This window comes from Neomonachus schauinslandi, chromosome 13 (assembly GCF_002201575.2).
Source record: "Neomonachus schauinslandi chromosome 13, ASM220157v2, whole genome shotgun sequence".
In the NCBI taxonomy this organism is placed as follows: Eukaryota; Metazoa; Chordata; class Mammalia; order Carnivora; family Phocidae; genus Neomonachus; species Neomonachus schauinslandi.
In genome coordinates, this window is record NC_058415.1 from 59,081,232 (window position 1) to 59,095,758 (window position 14,527).

The window sequence follows — 14,527 nt, forward strand, 5'->3', positions numbered from 1 at the left end:
GCATTTATATACACACATATCTATACACAGACACATGTATATCCTTTAAAAATATAACAAAAATGAGTACATAATACACATACTGCTTTGCAATTTGCATTTTTTTCACTTAACCATATGTCTTGGAGATCTTTTTTTTTTTTAAAGATTTTATTTATTTGACAGAGAGAGACACAGCGAGAGAGGGAACACAAGCAGGGGGAGTGGGAGAGGGAGAAGCAGGCTCTCCGCAGAGCAGGGAGCCCGATGTAGGGCTCGATCCCAGGACCCTGGGATCATGACCTGAGCCGAAGGCAGACGCTTAACGACTGAGTCACCCAGGCGCCCCCTTGGAGATCTTTCTATGTCAGTATATACAGATCCATCTCATTCTTTCAAAAGCAACATAGCTTTTTTTTCTTTTTTTTTTTTTGTAAGATTTTATTTATTTATTTGAGAGAGAGAAAGTGAGAGAAAGAGAGAGAGCACGGGGCACTGGGAGAGGGGGAGAGTGGAGGGAGAAGCAGCCCTCTGAGCGGGGAGCCTGGCTCAGGGCTTGGTCCTAGGACTCTGGGATCACCATCTGAGCTGAAAGCAGACACTTAACTGACTAAGCCACCCAGGTGCCTCCAAAAGCAGCATAGCTTTTTAAAAAACAATATAGATGTATCCTTGTTTATTTTAGTCCCTATTCTTTTTTTTTTTTGGTCATCAAATGATCCTTTATTGAAATATTTTCCTTTGTAGTTTTTAACTAGCTGGGCATTCCATTGTAACCACTGTTGATGTCATGAGGGTGGTGGCCATCAACATTGCAGCCCACAGATTGGGCAGGCCCCAGGATCTCTTTAATGGTTCCAGAGAGTTCTCTGGCTAAAGATCGGTGCTGCATCTGTCGGGCAATGTTGACAATCTCATCAAAAGTGATATTTCCACTGTGCTTAATGGTTTTCTGCTTCTTTCTGTCTCCTGGCGGTTCCTTGAGGGTTTTGATAATCAGGGCAGCGGCAGAAGCTACCACTTTAACTTAGGCCTCTCTGTTCTGAATGGTCTGTTTCATTGTAATCCTCAGGCCCTTCCCATCACTAGCTGCCTTGATGATGACATCACCAACCTTTTTTGGAGACAGCCTTGGGGAGATCTTGAGAGCCAGGGCAGATGTGACATTATCTTTCCCACCAGTGTACCTCAGGTATTTGACTTTGATCCCTCTGGGGTCGAACTTAGGTGGCATGGTGGAGGTGGCTGGTGTTGGATGAACCCGAATTTGGGAAGACTGAAGACAGTTGCACCTTTGCCTCCTCTGAGCAGAAGCCAAAAATATTTTATTCCCTACTGATGAATATTTATGTTGTTTCCATTTTTTCTATCACAAACAATCTTTGTATATACATTTAAAGACATAGCTAATTTATAATTTTGGTACTTCAAATAGCTCCCCTCAAAGGCTTTTCCAATTTGTACTCCGATCTACTGTGTATGAGATTGTTTGCATTTTTCTGATTATTAGTGATGTTGAACACCTCTTATCATAGTTCATGGCTGTTCAGATTTCTTTCGTGAATTGCCTGTTAGTGTTCTTTGCTGTTAGAATGCTGAATTCTGCCCTTGTCATTTTTTTTTAACTGACCACTTATTTGGCCTTCCCCTTTGCAGAGGGAGGCTTTCTCCACTTCTAGGCATCCAGCTGCTCCTTCCACTGTTGTCCCACAACATTGTTCATACTGCACCCAGGCCTTCATTAAGCAGGCATTCCATATAAATCCACTCATTCCACAAGTGTTCTTTGTGAGCCTACTGTGTGCACGGCCTTGGGCTAGGTGCTGGGTGTAGAGCTAGCAGTAGGTCATCATAGTCTCCACCCTCAAACAGTTTAGTTTTTTTTTTTTAAGATTTTTATTTATTTATTTGAGAGAGAGAATGAGACAGAGAGAGACAGAGCATGAGGGGGGGAGGGTCAGAGGGAGAAGCAGACTCCCCGCCGAGCAGGGAGCCCGATGCGGGACTCGATCCCGGGACTCCAGGATCATGACCCGAGCCGAAGGCAGTCGCTTAACCGACTGAGCCACCCAGGCACCCAAACAGTTTAGTTTTGAGAGGCAGCTATGGGCGTAGAAAAGAGCATGGGTTTTGGATTCAGACAAGACTTGGGCTTGAATCCCAGCTGTGTGATTTAGAGCAAGTCGCATGACCTTACCAAGTCGCAATTTCCATAGTAGTAAAATGTGTTAACACCTCCCTTACAAAGGGAGGATGGGAGAGAGGACAGTGTATCTGAAGGGGCAAGGAAGGGCCTCTTACATAGTAGGATCTCAGTGAATGAATACTCATTTAAAGGCAACTGTTAAGAGGTCAAAATGATTAGTTAGTTCTCAGAGGTACTAGGTATTACCTATAAACTGGAATAAAAGAAAGGAGGTAGCTCCTCCCTCTGCAATGGGGCAGGGAGGGGGGTAAAGATGAGTAATATGTGACATTCCCCCAGACCCTGCTACAGTATATCCCCATCTTGTCTGCCCTCTACAGCAGACTTCTGCTTTGTCTTGGCCCCTCACCCCAATTCAGCTGCTCACTGTTGATGTAGTACTGCCCACCATCTTGGGGGAAAACAGGTGCTTCCTTCCTCAAATAAATGGGCTCTTCAGAACATTCTCTGTAAGAAAGACTTCAGGGTACTTTGCATACTGCTACCCCTGATCTCAAGAAGTGTGGACTAGAGACTGTGGGTGGTGGAAACAGAACTACTATGTGTTTGTGTGCCTTAGGACTCAGAGACTTGGATTATAGACATAGCTCTGCCTCTGGTTTGTGACTCTTGGCATGTCTCTTCCTTTCTTGGCTTCAGTTTCCCCATTACTGCAATAGAAGACTGTATCTCATGATTTCTAAAAGCTATCTAAAGGAGAACTCACCTTGTAAAGGCAAAAGGTGTGTGTATATATACTACTCTCCTTAGTCACAAATCTCTGTACCCATCTCTCTCTCCTTTTTTTTTCCTTAAGATTTTATTTATTTTGAGATGCCTGGGTGGCTCAGTCAGTTAAGCATCCGCCTTCGGCTCAGGTCATGATCCCTTTTTAAAAAAAGATTTTATTTATTTATTTGAGAGGGAGTGCAAGCGCATGAACTTGGCGGGGGGGGTGGCGGGCGGGACGAGGCACAGAGGGAGAAGGAGAAGCAGACTCCCTGCTGAGCAGGGATCCTGATGTGGGACTCAGTCCCAGGACCCTGAGATTATGATCTGAGCCGAAGGCAGACGCTTAACCAACTGAGCCACCCAGGTGCCCCTATACCTGGTCTTAATGTCGTGGAGCACAACACTGCATTCCACTTATCTGAGGCCATGACATGGTTTCCACACTGGTCTGACAGCTGGTGGATCCACACCTAGTTCTTGGTTTCCTAGAGCCTATGGGAGTTAGTTTGCCTTCATTTCTTTAACACCTTTAGTGAGTGCTTGCTATCTGCCAAGTACTATGTTAGCGGTAAAGATACAAATACAAATGTCAAGGCTTCTGCCTTCAGGGAGTCCACAATCCAGCTGGGAGACAACTGTAAGGCAGACACAATACAATTGCCTTGACGGAGATTTGTCCAAAGTGTAGCATAGCCCAGAGCAAGGAATACCTGTTCTTTCTGGCTGACTTGGAAGGTCTTCCTGAAGACCCAGAGCTGGAGCACAGTAGGGTAAGTTGGGGCATATTAGAAAGACAGAGAGAAGGGAAGTGGGAGGCAGTGGGAATGCCTTCTGCAAAGGCAGATGTGGGAGAGCATAGTGTCTTTTGGCAACTGCCCAGGATTCAGCATGGTGGTGTATAGGGAGGAAGAAGTCAGCTCATGAAGTGCCCTTTATGCCATCCAAAGGATTACAGGACTTACGACATAACCTAAGGAGGGTAACTAAGGCATTTTGAGCATGGTAAAGTAGTAAATCTTTGTTGAATGCATGAGTAATAGTAGGAGGATTGGGTACAGTAATTAGGAGCATTTTCTAACCTTGTGGCCTGGGGCAAGTTACTTAACCTCTGAATCTGTTTCCTTTTTTGTGAAATGAGAATTTAAAATCAACCTCAAGGGTCACCTGGCTGGCTCAGTAGATAGAGTGTGCGACTCTTGATCTTGGGGTTTTGAGTTCGAGCACCATGTTGGGTTTACAGATTACTTGTAAATAAATAAATAAATAAATAAATAATAAAAATCAACCTCAAAAGGTTAAAATTTAAAAGGTTTATATATAATACACTTATTGAGTAAGACTGGCACTTGATATAAGCTTACCACATTATTTTTTTAGAGATAATTTTTGTTCTACACCATACACATTACCTAAACAATTTAGGAATCTCTGTGACCCATTTCTTTCTTTTTTTTTTAAGATTTTATTTATTAATTTGAGAGAGTGAGCACATGGGCAAGGGAGGGAGTGGCAGAGAGAGAGGGAGAATGTGAAGCAGACTCCTGCTGAGCTCGGAGCCCCATGCGGAGCTCAACATCAGGGACCCTGAGATCAGGACCTGACCTGAAACCAAGTCAGAAGCTCAACTGACTGTGCCATGCAGGCGCCCCTCTGTGACCCATTTCTAAGCCTGTTTCCTCTTCTGCAAAATGGTTCCTCCAATTTTACCTTTTCATTGTAACCTGTAACATTGTAACACTTACCATAGTGTTGATTAAGATTTCTAATTATTTTCTGGGCCATACTTTTAGGCTATATCCAAATTGTATTTTGTTTTCCCAGCTAGACTCAGGCCTAGGAGACCAGAGACTAAAAAATTTACTACTATATCCACAGTTGCTAAAACTGCCTCTTGACAGACACTCATAAAATGTTGGCAAGAAGAACCAATGTCAAGCTTATCTTTCAGGACTGTTGCCAAGGATCCATGAACTGATAAAGTGCTTTGTCATTATGTAAAGTTGTACAGATGGATTTTTTTTTAAAGATTTGATTTATTTATTTATCTGACAGAGAGAGACACAGCGAGAGAGGGAACACAAGCAGGGGGAGTAGGAGAGGGAGAAGCAGGCTTCCCCTGGAGCAGGGAGCCTGATGCAGGGCTTGATCCCAAGACCCTGGGATCATGACCTGAGCTGAAGGCAGATGCTTAACGACTGAGCCACCCAGGCACCCCACAGATGGATTTATTATTACTAAGTATTGAAATAAGGTGTGAGAAGAGAAACAGAAGCCAGAGGCTTGCAACACAATCTTGTAGCCTCCGGAGGCTTCCAAAGGACAAGTATTAACTTCTATTTTTAGCAAGTGTGCAGCTCTTCATGGGTGCCTAGCTGGCTGGGTTGGTAGAGCCAGTGACTTATCTCCCAGTGAGCTCAAGACCCAGGTTGAGACTAGAGATTACTTAAAAAAAAAAAAAAAGAGTGCAGCTCTTCAAGGTTCCCAAAGAGTTAAATCTATTGCTTCGCATTCTAGGAAAAAGCCAGAATCGCCCCAGTGCAAAGTAAATTCAACTTAAAACTAGAGGTGGAAGGACCTGCCTAAGGTCACCTAGCGCTAGATGCCAGGCTTTGTCAAGAGGTTTCTAAGTGGTTTATGTGCCCCTGTGGGCCGGGCAAGGCGCCTCCAGACTCTGCACTCCTACCCTACTTTGGCCTCAGTTCGCCTCCCACGCCACGTGGCACAAAAAGGGTGCCCCAGAGGTCAAGCGAGGAGGAGGTGGAGCCCATCCGGAAACCCGCTCAAGGGCATCCTGGGAAATGTAGTTTTCCTCGTGGACACAGAAAGGGTGTGCGCTCTCCCCTGGTTTTACCTACTGAGTAGCATTCCCTGCGTGCAAGTCATTCAAACTAAGTGTTCCCCATTATAGATGCAGCCTAGGTATCTTTGAAAGAAGCCATGAAGGGGAAGGGGCAAAGCAAAGAAGGCAAACCAAAATATTGTCAGCGGGGAAGAGAAAGGGTTAACAGTTATTACGCACGCGCACAGAGGGCCCGCAGGGAGGGCGGGGACGGAAGACTACTCCCGGGAACTGTGTTTTCCCCGGAAGTGCCTTCCCTCCTCCCGGGTCCGCGCGGTCGCGGTTTCCTTACCTCATTTGTCCTCGCCCCTCCCCGTCCCTCTACGCGTTTTGGTTCCTGGTTGGTGCTTCCTGGTCGCAGCCGCGGCAGTGAGTATGTGTGACGGACCCCCAGCCGCCCGCGGCCGGGGGACCCCTGTCCGCCCTCTGTCTCTCCCGCTGGGCTGTGGAACTAGCGCGTGTCCCCTCGCCGGCCTCCGTGTCCCTCGTCTTGCCCCAGCTCAGGGCAGGGTGCAGCTCGTGGCCCCTCAGTCGTGTTCTGCCTCACGCGGCTCGGCTGACCGGCTGGGGTGTTCGCTTCTCCCTACCTGGCCAAGGGCGAGGTCGTGATTCAAAAAACTCTGGGCGCCCATGGCCTCGGTGGGGGTGGCGTTTCTGCCTGTTTTACCTTCTCCCCTCCCCCAATTCCCCTGTTTTTTGAGGGGGGGGAAGCCGGTCAGCCCGTTAGACGCATAGGTCCTGCCGCCCTGAAGGAGGCCGGCATGTGAGGACCGGACAGTCCCAACTCCAGCCTCTGCTGTCAGAAGCAACAGCTACAGCTGTGGGACCAGAAAAATTAGGGAGTTGTGCCGCTTCCCCCATGTAAAACAGGGAGACTTGGACTATGTTCACTAAGATTTGCTTTATCCCTCACATCCTGTGAGCCCGCAGTTCCAACTTTAAGAACTGCGGGTGCTGTGGGAATACTGGCTGGGAATCAGCAGGCCTCGGCTCTAGTCGTGGCTCCACTGACTCGCTGGTGACTCTAGAAATTTCATGTTTAGGTTGAATTTACCTCTGTTTCAGATCACAGGAGATCTTTAGGTTCAGTGAATAAGTAAGTTTCTCAGAGCCTGTTTCTCTAGGAGAGCGTGCAGTTTAGTGACTCTTTCGGGTCCCTTCCAAAGCTCTTGACTTTGTGTCTTGAGTACTTCGGCTGTGAACATCCAAAGACTTTGAAGTGGGCTGTGTGTATATTTTAGACAGCATTAGGCTTTGGAGACAGTTCAGTATTGCTGTTTTCCAGAATCTGGGGATAGGGAGTGAAATGAGGATTATAAAATAGCCACAAGGCTGAGGTATTGTGTAGTTAAAGGAAGAGGGGGCTGAGAAAGGTGAAGGAAGTGTTTTGAGATAGGATTTGTTATCTTAAAGAGACTATGTATGCTAAGAACAGCTGGACTTGTCTGAATAAATTTAGCATATTTTTCTCCCACCAATATCTTATATTCTGTCTTCCTTTTTTTTTTTTTTTTTTTGTGAGCGTTGTTTCACACATTTGGATTCCCTACCACAGATTTGCTTCAAAGTGAAAATTATATTTGAAGAATGGACAGAAATTTTAATACTAGACTCTATAGTGTTCCAAATCTGTCACTGTCAGGATAGCTCACTAAGAGTATGTCAGAAATTTTAAGTTGAAAATCAACTATTAATCAGTTTCCAGTGAGCATTGGACTTAAAATCAAGCTGTAAATTTGATTTAAATCTTGAGATGGATACCTGTGTCATCAAGAAGAAACATTTAGGCTAAAAGTTCTTTGAAGGGAAATAAGAGCAAAAGGTCTGGAATGACCAGTTGGTAGACTGTTAGAGCAGAAGTATTGGCTTTAAAAATAGTGTAGTAAAATCTGAAAGCTTAAATAAGCCTTAACTTGTATAGTTTAAAAATTTTTGGTGAATGAGAAAAAAAACTACTCCCACTTTTGAATGGTGAAAGCCTTTGCAGTTATTCTCTATAGCTGTTTTATATTTGTTAAGCCACTTTAATCTTACAGATAAATTTCATTCTCAAGCTGGTGTTGTAGGTTCATATATAAGAATCATCTTTTTTTGGTCATGGGATTGCTATACTCTGAGTATCAACTTGCAAGGTTCTTGGATAGGAAACTGACAAATTCAGATGTATGCTTTTTCTTTCAATTAAAGTACTTCTTTCATAGTTTTTACACTTCACTGGGAAGTGAAATGGATATTTTTGAGGTAAATTTAGGTGTTAGAGCCAACACATATAGCTTTGAAGGAAGTTTTTTAATTTTTTATTTGAAAGTATTTTGAAAAATTGAAAAAAAAAAATCTTAGTGAACACGTGGCTGAGAGCCTGCGAAATTTGAATCTGTCCTACCTGTGTTCTTAATCAGCTGCATAACCTTGGATAGGCTTCCTTACCTCTTTGGACCTTAATTTCCTTATGTGAAAATTGAGGAGGTAGTGTGAGATAATCAGAAAGGTCTCTTTGAGACTAAAATTTTGTGGCTCTCATAGGGACCTCATGTTATCCAGTAAGTATGCTTGAGAATTGTGTATAATGATTAAAAAGCTGAGGAAGTCTTCTGGTTCAAGACATATATATTTATTTCATATCTGTCCTGTGAGTATACACTTAAAAAAATTTAAATGCATTTGAATGTAATTAAAGTGGTAACATAAGCATAAACCAAAATAGCCTCAGGCAAACCTTAACCCTGGCATACATAAGCTACATAAAGAGAAGAGCGTTATGCTGAGCACAATTTTCAAGTACAGAAGGTACAAAATCCTCTTAAAGGCCATAGGGGCTAAATTGTTAAATTCATTTTCTACATTTCAAGGAAAGAGATAAACCCCTAGACCCAAGGAAGTCAGTTTTTATTATATTTCTGTAGTTTATTTTTGGCATACGTTCACAGGTGTGCCCATGGCTCTTTTCTTAATCCCTTTCCTTTGGGATGGCTCCAAGAGTAGTACAAATTTGTAACTCTGTAATTTAGCTCTTTTTATTTTTTCTGGGCTGCACTGGAATTATGTTATTTATGTTTTATCAGTATGGATCCAGTGAGGATTTTGAAGGAAGTATAATTCCTTTGACTTCTTTTAGAATTAATTTACCTATAAATAAAAAGGAAAGAATTCATCTTTTATTTGAATTCCTCTGAGGCTAACATTTCAATATAAACTGATAAATGCTATGAGCATTATTATTCAGACAGCCACATTTAAGTTGTGTGACAACAACAGCATAGCAACCTGAAGGACAGTGTAAGAATGGAACAGGTGTATTGTAGCTTTTAGAAGAAAAGGGCATTAAAAGTTGGTTTCTTTTCCCCCCACCTTTATTGAGATATAATTGACAAATATCATTGTGTAAGTTTAAGGTGTACATCATCATGATTTGAAATATGAAATGACTACCACATTTAGATCAGTTAACACATCCATCACCTCACCTGTTTTCTTCCTCTTCTTCCTTTTTTACCCCCACTCTCTTAGCAGATTTCAAGTATACAATACAGTATTGTTAACTCAGAACGTAATTATCATTTTTACTCCCAGCTTTATTGAAGTATGATTGACATAGAGCACTTTGTAAGTTTAAGGTGTATGACAAAAGGTGGTTTTCTTTATTTCTGTAAACAACAACAAAAAACTCCAGCATAATGGTAGAGCATTTTTGGTTCTTGTTCATTTGGTTCTTGGAGTCAGCTGGTTGTATTACCAAAACTACCGTCAGAACACCCTGACATTTTGGGCAGAGAATTGGTAAACTAAGAACAGCTAGTCTTTCTAAATTATATTTGTATAGCTATAAAGGAAGTGGAAAGAGTAAATTGTCATTGTTAATTGTTCTATAGGCCGTCCATGATTTTTGAACAAACATGAGTATTTTTCCAGCACTCTCATTTTGATCAATATTATATCAGTACCTAATTGAAACATCTTCTGTGTAGATTTTTGGTTGATGATATGAGAATAGTTGGAATAGTTGGAGACAACTGTGAAATTCATCCCACCATAATTTCCGTGTTTTAGGCACATACTAGATTTATTAGGGCTGAAGAGCAAATGCCAGATGATATTGTTCATTTATTTATTTATTCATTAATTCAACAGACATTTATGGAAGTCCTGCTAAATACCAGTTACTCTGCTTGGCTTTGGGAATCTATTGTTTAACAAAGTGCATATAGTTTCTGCTCTCCTAGGGTTTGTGATCTGCTTTTGTGAGACATTTACATTGAATTAGTAATTAGAACTGTAGTGTTTTGAAATGTAAAGTACTATAAAAGGAACACAATTTAGTCTGGTCGGTCAAGGGAAGCAAGAAAAAGGATGTTTAAGCTGAGTTGAAGATTTAATATGCCCACAGTAGGAAAGTGAAGTGCTCCTATAGCTAGAAGTTTTGCCACAGTTTTAGGTCCTTAGTATGTTTTTCATACACATCTTTATTGCTAGTACAAAAGTAAACCAAGGTTTATCAGATATTTTTGTGTATTCTTTAGTCAAGGATAAAAAGGCCATGAAATTAATTTTTTAATTGAGAATAAAAATCTGCACCAAAACAGTAATTATGATGATTGTTTCCTGTAGTGGATTTTAGTCAAAGTTGAAGTAATATTTGTATGTGAGAATGCCTACTTGAAAGATGAGATGCAGAACCAGAACCAGGGAAGAGATGATGGAATAATGAGAATGACTTGAACTATTCTTGTGATTTTTAACATTTTAGAGAAAAAATTGGTGTCTGAAGCAGTGAGTGGATCAACCTGTCTTTCTTTTCTAGCATACCTGCAAAATATGGTATTTCCATTAATAACTGTAACTAAATTTGTTGGTAGTAATTTTCATTTGGAAGGGGTAGGCATTATTAGAGCAGGTCATAACAGGATTTAGAAATCCTTGAAAAAAAGGTACCCTTAAGAGAAAAAGGTATTTTAATATGTCATTGAGAACAATGATGGCCTTCACAGAAGTTAGCTCTAAGGTGATATCGTTATGCACTAAACAGGCATGTTCTCAGCTTTTAAAATATATTCTTTGTATGATTTCCTCTTTTACAGCATCAAGGTTACTGACTTTCCATGATGTTTGGTGGTTATGAGACCATCGAAGCATATGAAGATGAGCTTTATCGTGAAGAGTCATCTAGTGAACTGAGTGTTGATAGTGAGGTGGAATTTCAGCTCTACAGCCAAGTTCATTATGCCCAAGATCTTGATAATATCATTGGAGAAGAAGAACATGAAGAGAAGAACTCTGGGAATTCTGAATCATCCAGTAGTAAACCAAATCAGAAGAACTTAATTATCCTTTCAGATAGTGAGGTCATCCAGCTATCAGATGGGTCAGAGGTCATCACTTTGTCTGATGAAGATAGTATTTACAGATGCAAAAGAAAGAATTTTAGAGTCCAAGCAAAAGAAAAGACCCGAGGTCCTCCTGCATCTCTTCATTCTAATAAGTTGACCAATAAGAAATGCAAGGGGAATATTGAGAAGCCTAAGCCTGAAGAGATACCAGGTACAATCCGAGAGGTCATGATTATAGAGGTCAGTTCAAGTGAAGAGGAAGAGAGCACCATTTCAGAAAGTGATAACGTGGAAAACTGGATGCTGCTGGGATGTGAAGTTGATGATAAAGATGATGATATCCTTCTCAATCTTGTGGGATGTGAAAACTCTGTAAATGAAGGTTAGTATCAAATTGGCCATTTTGAAAAGTAGTACCATCTTTAATAAGGAAGACTGCTTTTCCTAGACAAAAGACCAATAGGGTCTGCTCCATTTAATTCCTCATCTTTGGTCTTGTTTTTTGGCTTGTTTCTCATGAGACTTTTACCAGTGGCTACTCTAATGGTGGTCTGTCTGAACATCAGAAAGAGTATGTCAGAATATCAAAGACACTCTGCTTCTACTGTAAGCAAATTCATAGCTGCTTCTTCCTGTTTGGCCAGAGCCAGTTCTGGACGTGAAATCTTAGTCCCCTCTCTCTCTGCTTGGTATCACAGGTGAGTACTCCATCCATCTCTGACACTGGTCCTGTGCTCTCATTTGGCCAACGCTGTTGGGACTGCCTCTTCCTAAGTGATCTGCTTAGCCAAGAGTTAGCCAGGTAGCAAGCATGGGAAATGCTTGATATACTGAGGATATGGAATTAGTATTGAGATTTTAGGAACTCCACAGTCACTAAGATAGGAGGCTCTGAAGAGCTGTAGGTCTACAGTAAACTGTTGGAGGAAATGCAAATTCTTAGAACCACATTATTCAAGGATTGAAATTTTGGTGTGAGCGTTGTCTTCTCTGTCTCATAGTCTTGATGCTTATTCCTTTAAAAACTCCCTTTAGCTTTTCTCCCTGTATGCCTAATGCCTGATCTCTTGCAGTAGTTTCCTAAATGATCTTTTACATCTTCCCTGCATACTGTTGTTAAACTAGTAGTCTTGAAATGCCCATTTACTCATGGTACTTAACTGTGCTCCAAAACCTTTAATAGTACCTACTTGTTCTCGGAGGAAATGATGATATTGAATGTAGGTCATGCTTTGGAGCCTCAGTAATTGACAGACTTTTTTTTTAAGGATACAAACTTTAGGTTTCCAGGCCATAGGATTTCCTAACTACTTAACTTTGCCCTTGTGGGAAAGCAGCTACAGTACCTAAGAAATGGGGTAGCTATTCCAACAAAATCTTATTCACAAAAACAGGTGGCTGGCTCAATCTGTCATAGGACAATCCTGAGAAGTTGACAGCAAAAGGAAGAAAAGAAATAGAGTAGTAGCTAGGACACAGAGTGGAATCAAATGAAGTTTTATCAGAATAAGGTAGATCTGATAATGTTTTTAGGTAGATGGGGGGAAAAACTTTTGAAGGAGAGATTAAACCTGTTTGATGGATTGGGATGGTGGGGGCCAATTAAGAGATGGGATCAGGTGTGTATGTCTGAATTAGTCTTAAAAGGGAAGAGACACACCATTAACTTCTAAATTATCAGATATTTATAGAGGTAGAGAAGAGAGAATAAATTCAGATGGGTTGTGGATGAGGGAATATATGAGGATATATGATATTTTGATTTTCTTAGGAAAATGAAAACAATTGGGAGTGGAAGTGGGCAGGGGTACTTAGAAGCTTAGAGTGTGGAAAGCTTGCTTAAGTGCAATGGGGAATACTTTTAGACAGTGGTTCCCAGTATTTTGAAGATGGCAACCTTTTTAACTTCACAACAATTTGTGGGCTCCCACATGACTGTAGTTATATTTCTAGTATTTGTTAATTGAGAAAATGCATATTAGCTACTATTTTAGTATTCTCTTACATGACAGTGTTTTATTAACCACAATGTCTGTACATTTGAAAAATATTAATACATGTATATGTCTTTATATAATGCAAGCCTCTGGGCACGCATTGTGGTCACTAATCATGCAGCTCCTCAGGAGTCTGAAGCTCATAGTTGGGAAATCATTGTGCCAACAAAACAATAATAGGATTACTTAGAAGTAGTATTCAGTGAAAATTGAAACAATATGAGCTTGTAATAAACTCACTTTGAAGGATTTCATAACATTTTCCAGTAATACTTGGCAGTCTGGAGCAAGATTATGGAAACCAAATGATCCAGGGTTAGGCATACCATTACAGAAGGTCCAGAAGGTCAAAAGCATTTAGCCCAGTCTTTAAATTGCCTTCTCCTGACATCACACCTAGTTTCATCAAACACTAATGTGTTCGTGATGATGGGCCACTTTTCTTGAACTCAAGTTTCCCATGTCCACCTTACTGATCTTTCCATTTGGATATCTTATTGTCATTTCAGATTTAACATACTAAAAGGTTTGATAAATTGAAATGAAAGGTTATTTTTCCGCAGAAAGAGGAGCAGGTTAACTGAGAAGTGATTAACAGTAGAACTAGGGTTTCTCAGGGCAAAATGAAAGAGATTGATGAGGGGTAGTGAGAATGGGGTAAAGGGTGGCTGAGCCATATGGAAATGAGGATTCTAGAAGAAAGGGAATGGTTCTCAGGTATGTTTTATAGGAGTGAGGAAAAGAAGGTTGGTAATTAGGTATATAAAGAAATCTCTGGCATACAATTTTAGTGTTTCATGTTATAAGTAGACAGAAGCATGATTGTTCTTGAACTGCATTTTTGGAGAAGGGGATATTTGTGTTTATTTTTATTGAGGTGAAATTAGCATAACACAAATTAACCTTTTTAAAGTGTTCAATTTAGTGGTGTTTAGTACATTTACAATGTTATGGAACCATCACGTCTATATGGTTCTAAAACATTTTTAGCACATCCAAAGGAAACCCTGCACCCATGGAATTCTTTATTCCTTCTTCTCCCAGACCCTGGCAACCACTGATGTGCTTTCTGTCTCTATGGATTTACCTATTCTGGATATTTCATGTAAATAGAATCATATAATATGTGACCTTTGTGTCTGACTTCTTTCACTTAGGATAATGTTTTGGAGGTTTATACATATTGTAGCATGTGTCAGTACTTCATTCCTTTTCAAGGCTGTATAATATTCCATCGTATTGTTATACCACATTTTAATAGATATTCATCTATAGATGGACATTTGGGTTGTTTCCACCTTTTGGCTATTATGAATTGTGCTACTGTGAACATTCATGTATAGGTATTATTTGAATACCTATTTTGGATATTACTTTGGGTATATACCTAAGAATAGAAAAGCTGGGATTTCTTTCTCTTTCTTTCTTTCTTTCTTTCTTTCTTTCTTTCTTTCTTTCTTTCTTTCTTTCT

The 14,527-nt window shown here is 40.8% G+C and overlaps 2 protein-coding genes across 2 annotated transcripts in view; one reads left to right on the forward strand and one right to left on the reverse strand.

Moving 5' to 3' along the window:
• Nucleotides 1–733: 733 nt before the first annotated feature.
• On the reverse strand, nt 734–1,213 carry LOC110581730 (60S ribosomal protein L12-like). Its single transcript, XM_044920414.1, has 2 exons — nt 1,094–1,213; nt 734–958 (listed from the first exon to the last, which is right to left on the reverse strand). The coding sequence occupies exons 1-2, from the start codon at nt 1,211–1,213 to the stop codon at nt 734–736; spliced, it is 345 nt and encodes a 114-aa protein (XP_044776349.1).
• A 4,828-nt stretch (nt 1,214–6,041) lies between these two features.
• ZCCHC7 (zinc finger CCHC-type containing 7) overlaps nt 6,042–14,527 on the forward strand; it is a 254,122-nt gene continuing 245,636 nt past the window's right edge. The window contains exons 1-2 of the mRNA XM_021691204.1: nt 6,042–6,104; nt 10,811–11,441. Of these exons, the coding sequence (XP_021546879.1) occupies nt 10,832–11,441 (610 nt within the window). The 5' untranslated portion in view covers nt 6,042–6,104; nt 10,811–10,831. The remainder of the gene's footprint in view (nt 6,105–10,810; nt 11,442–14,527) is intronic.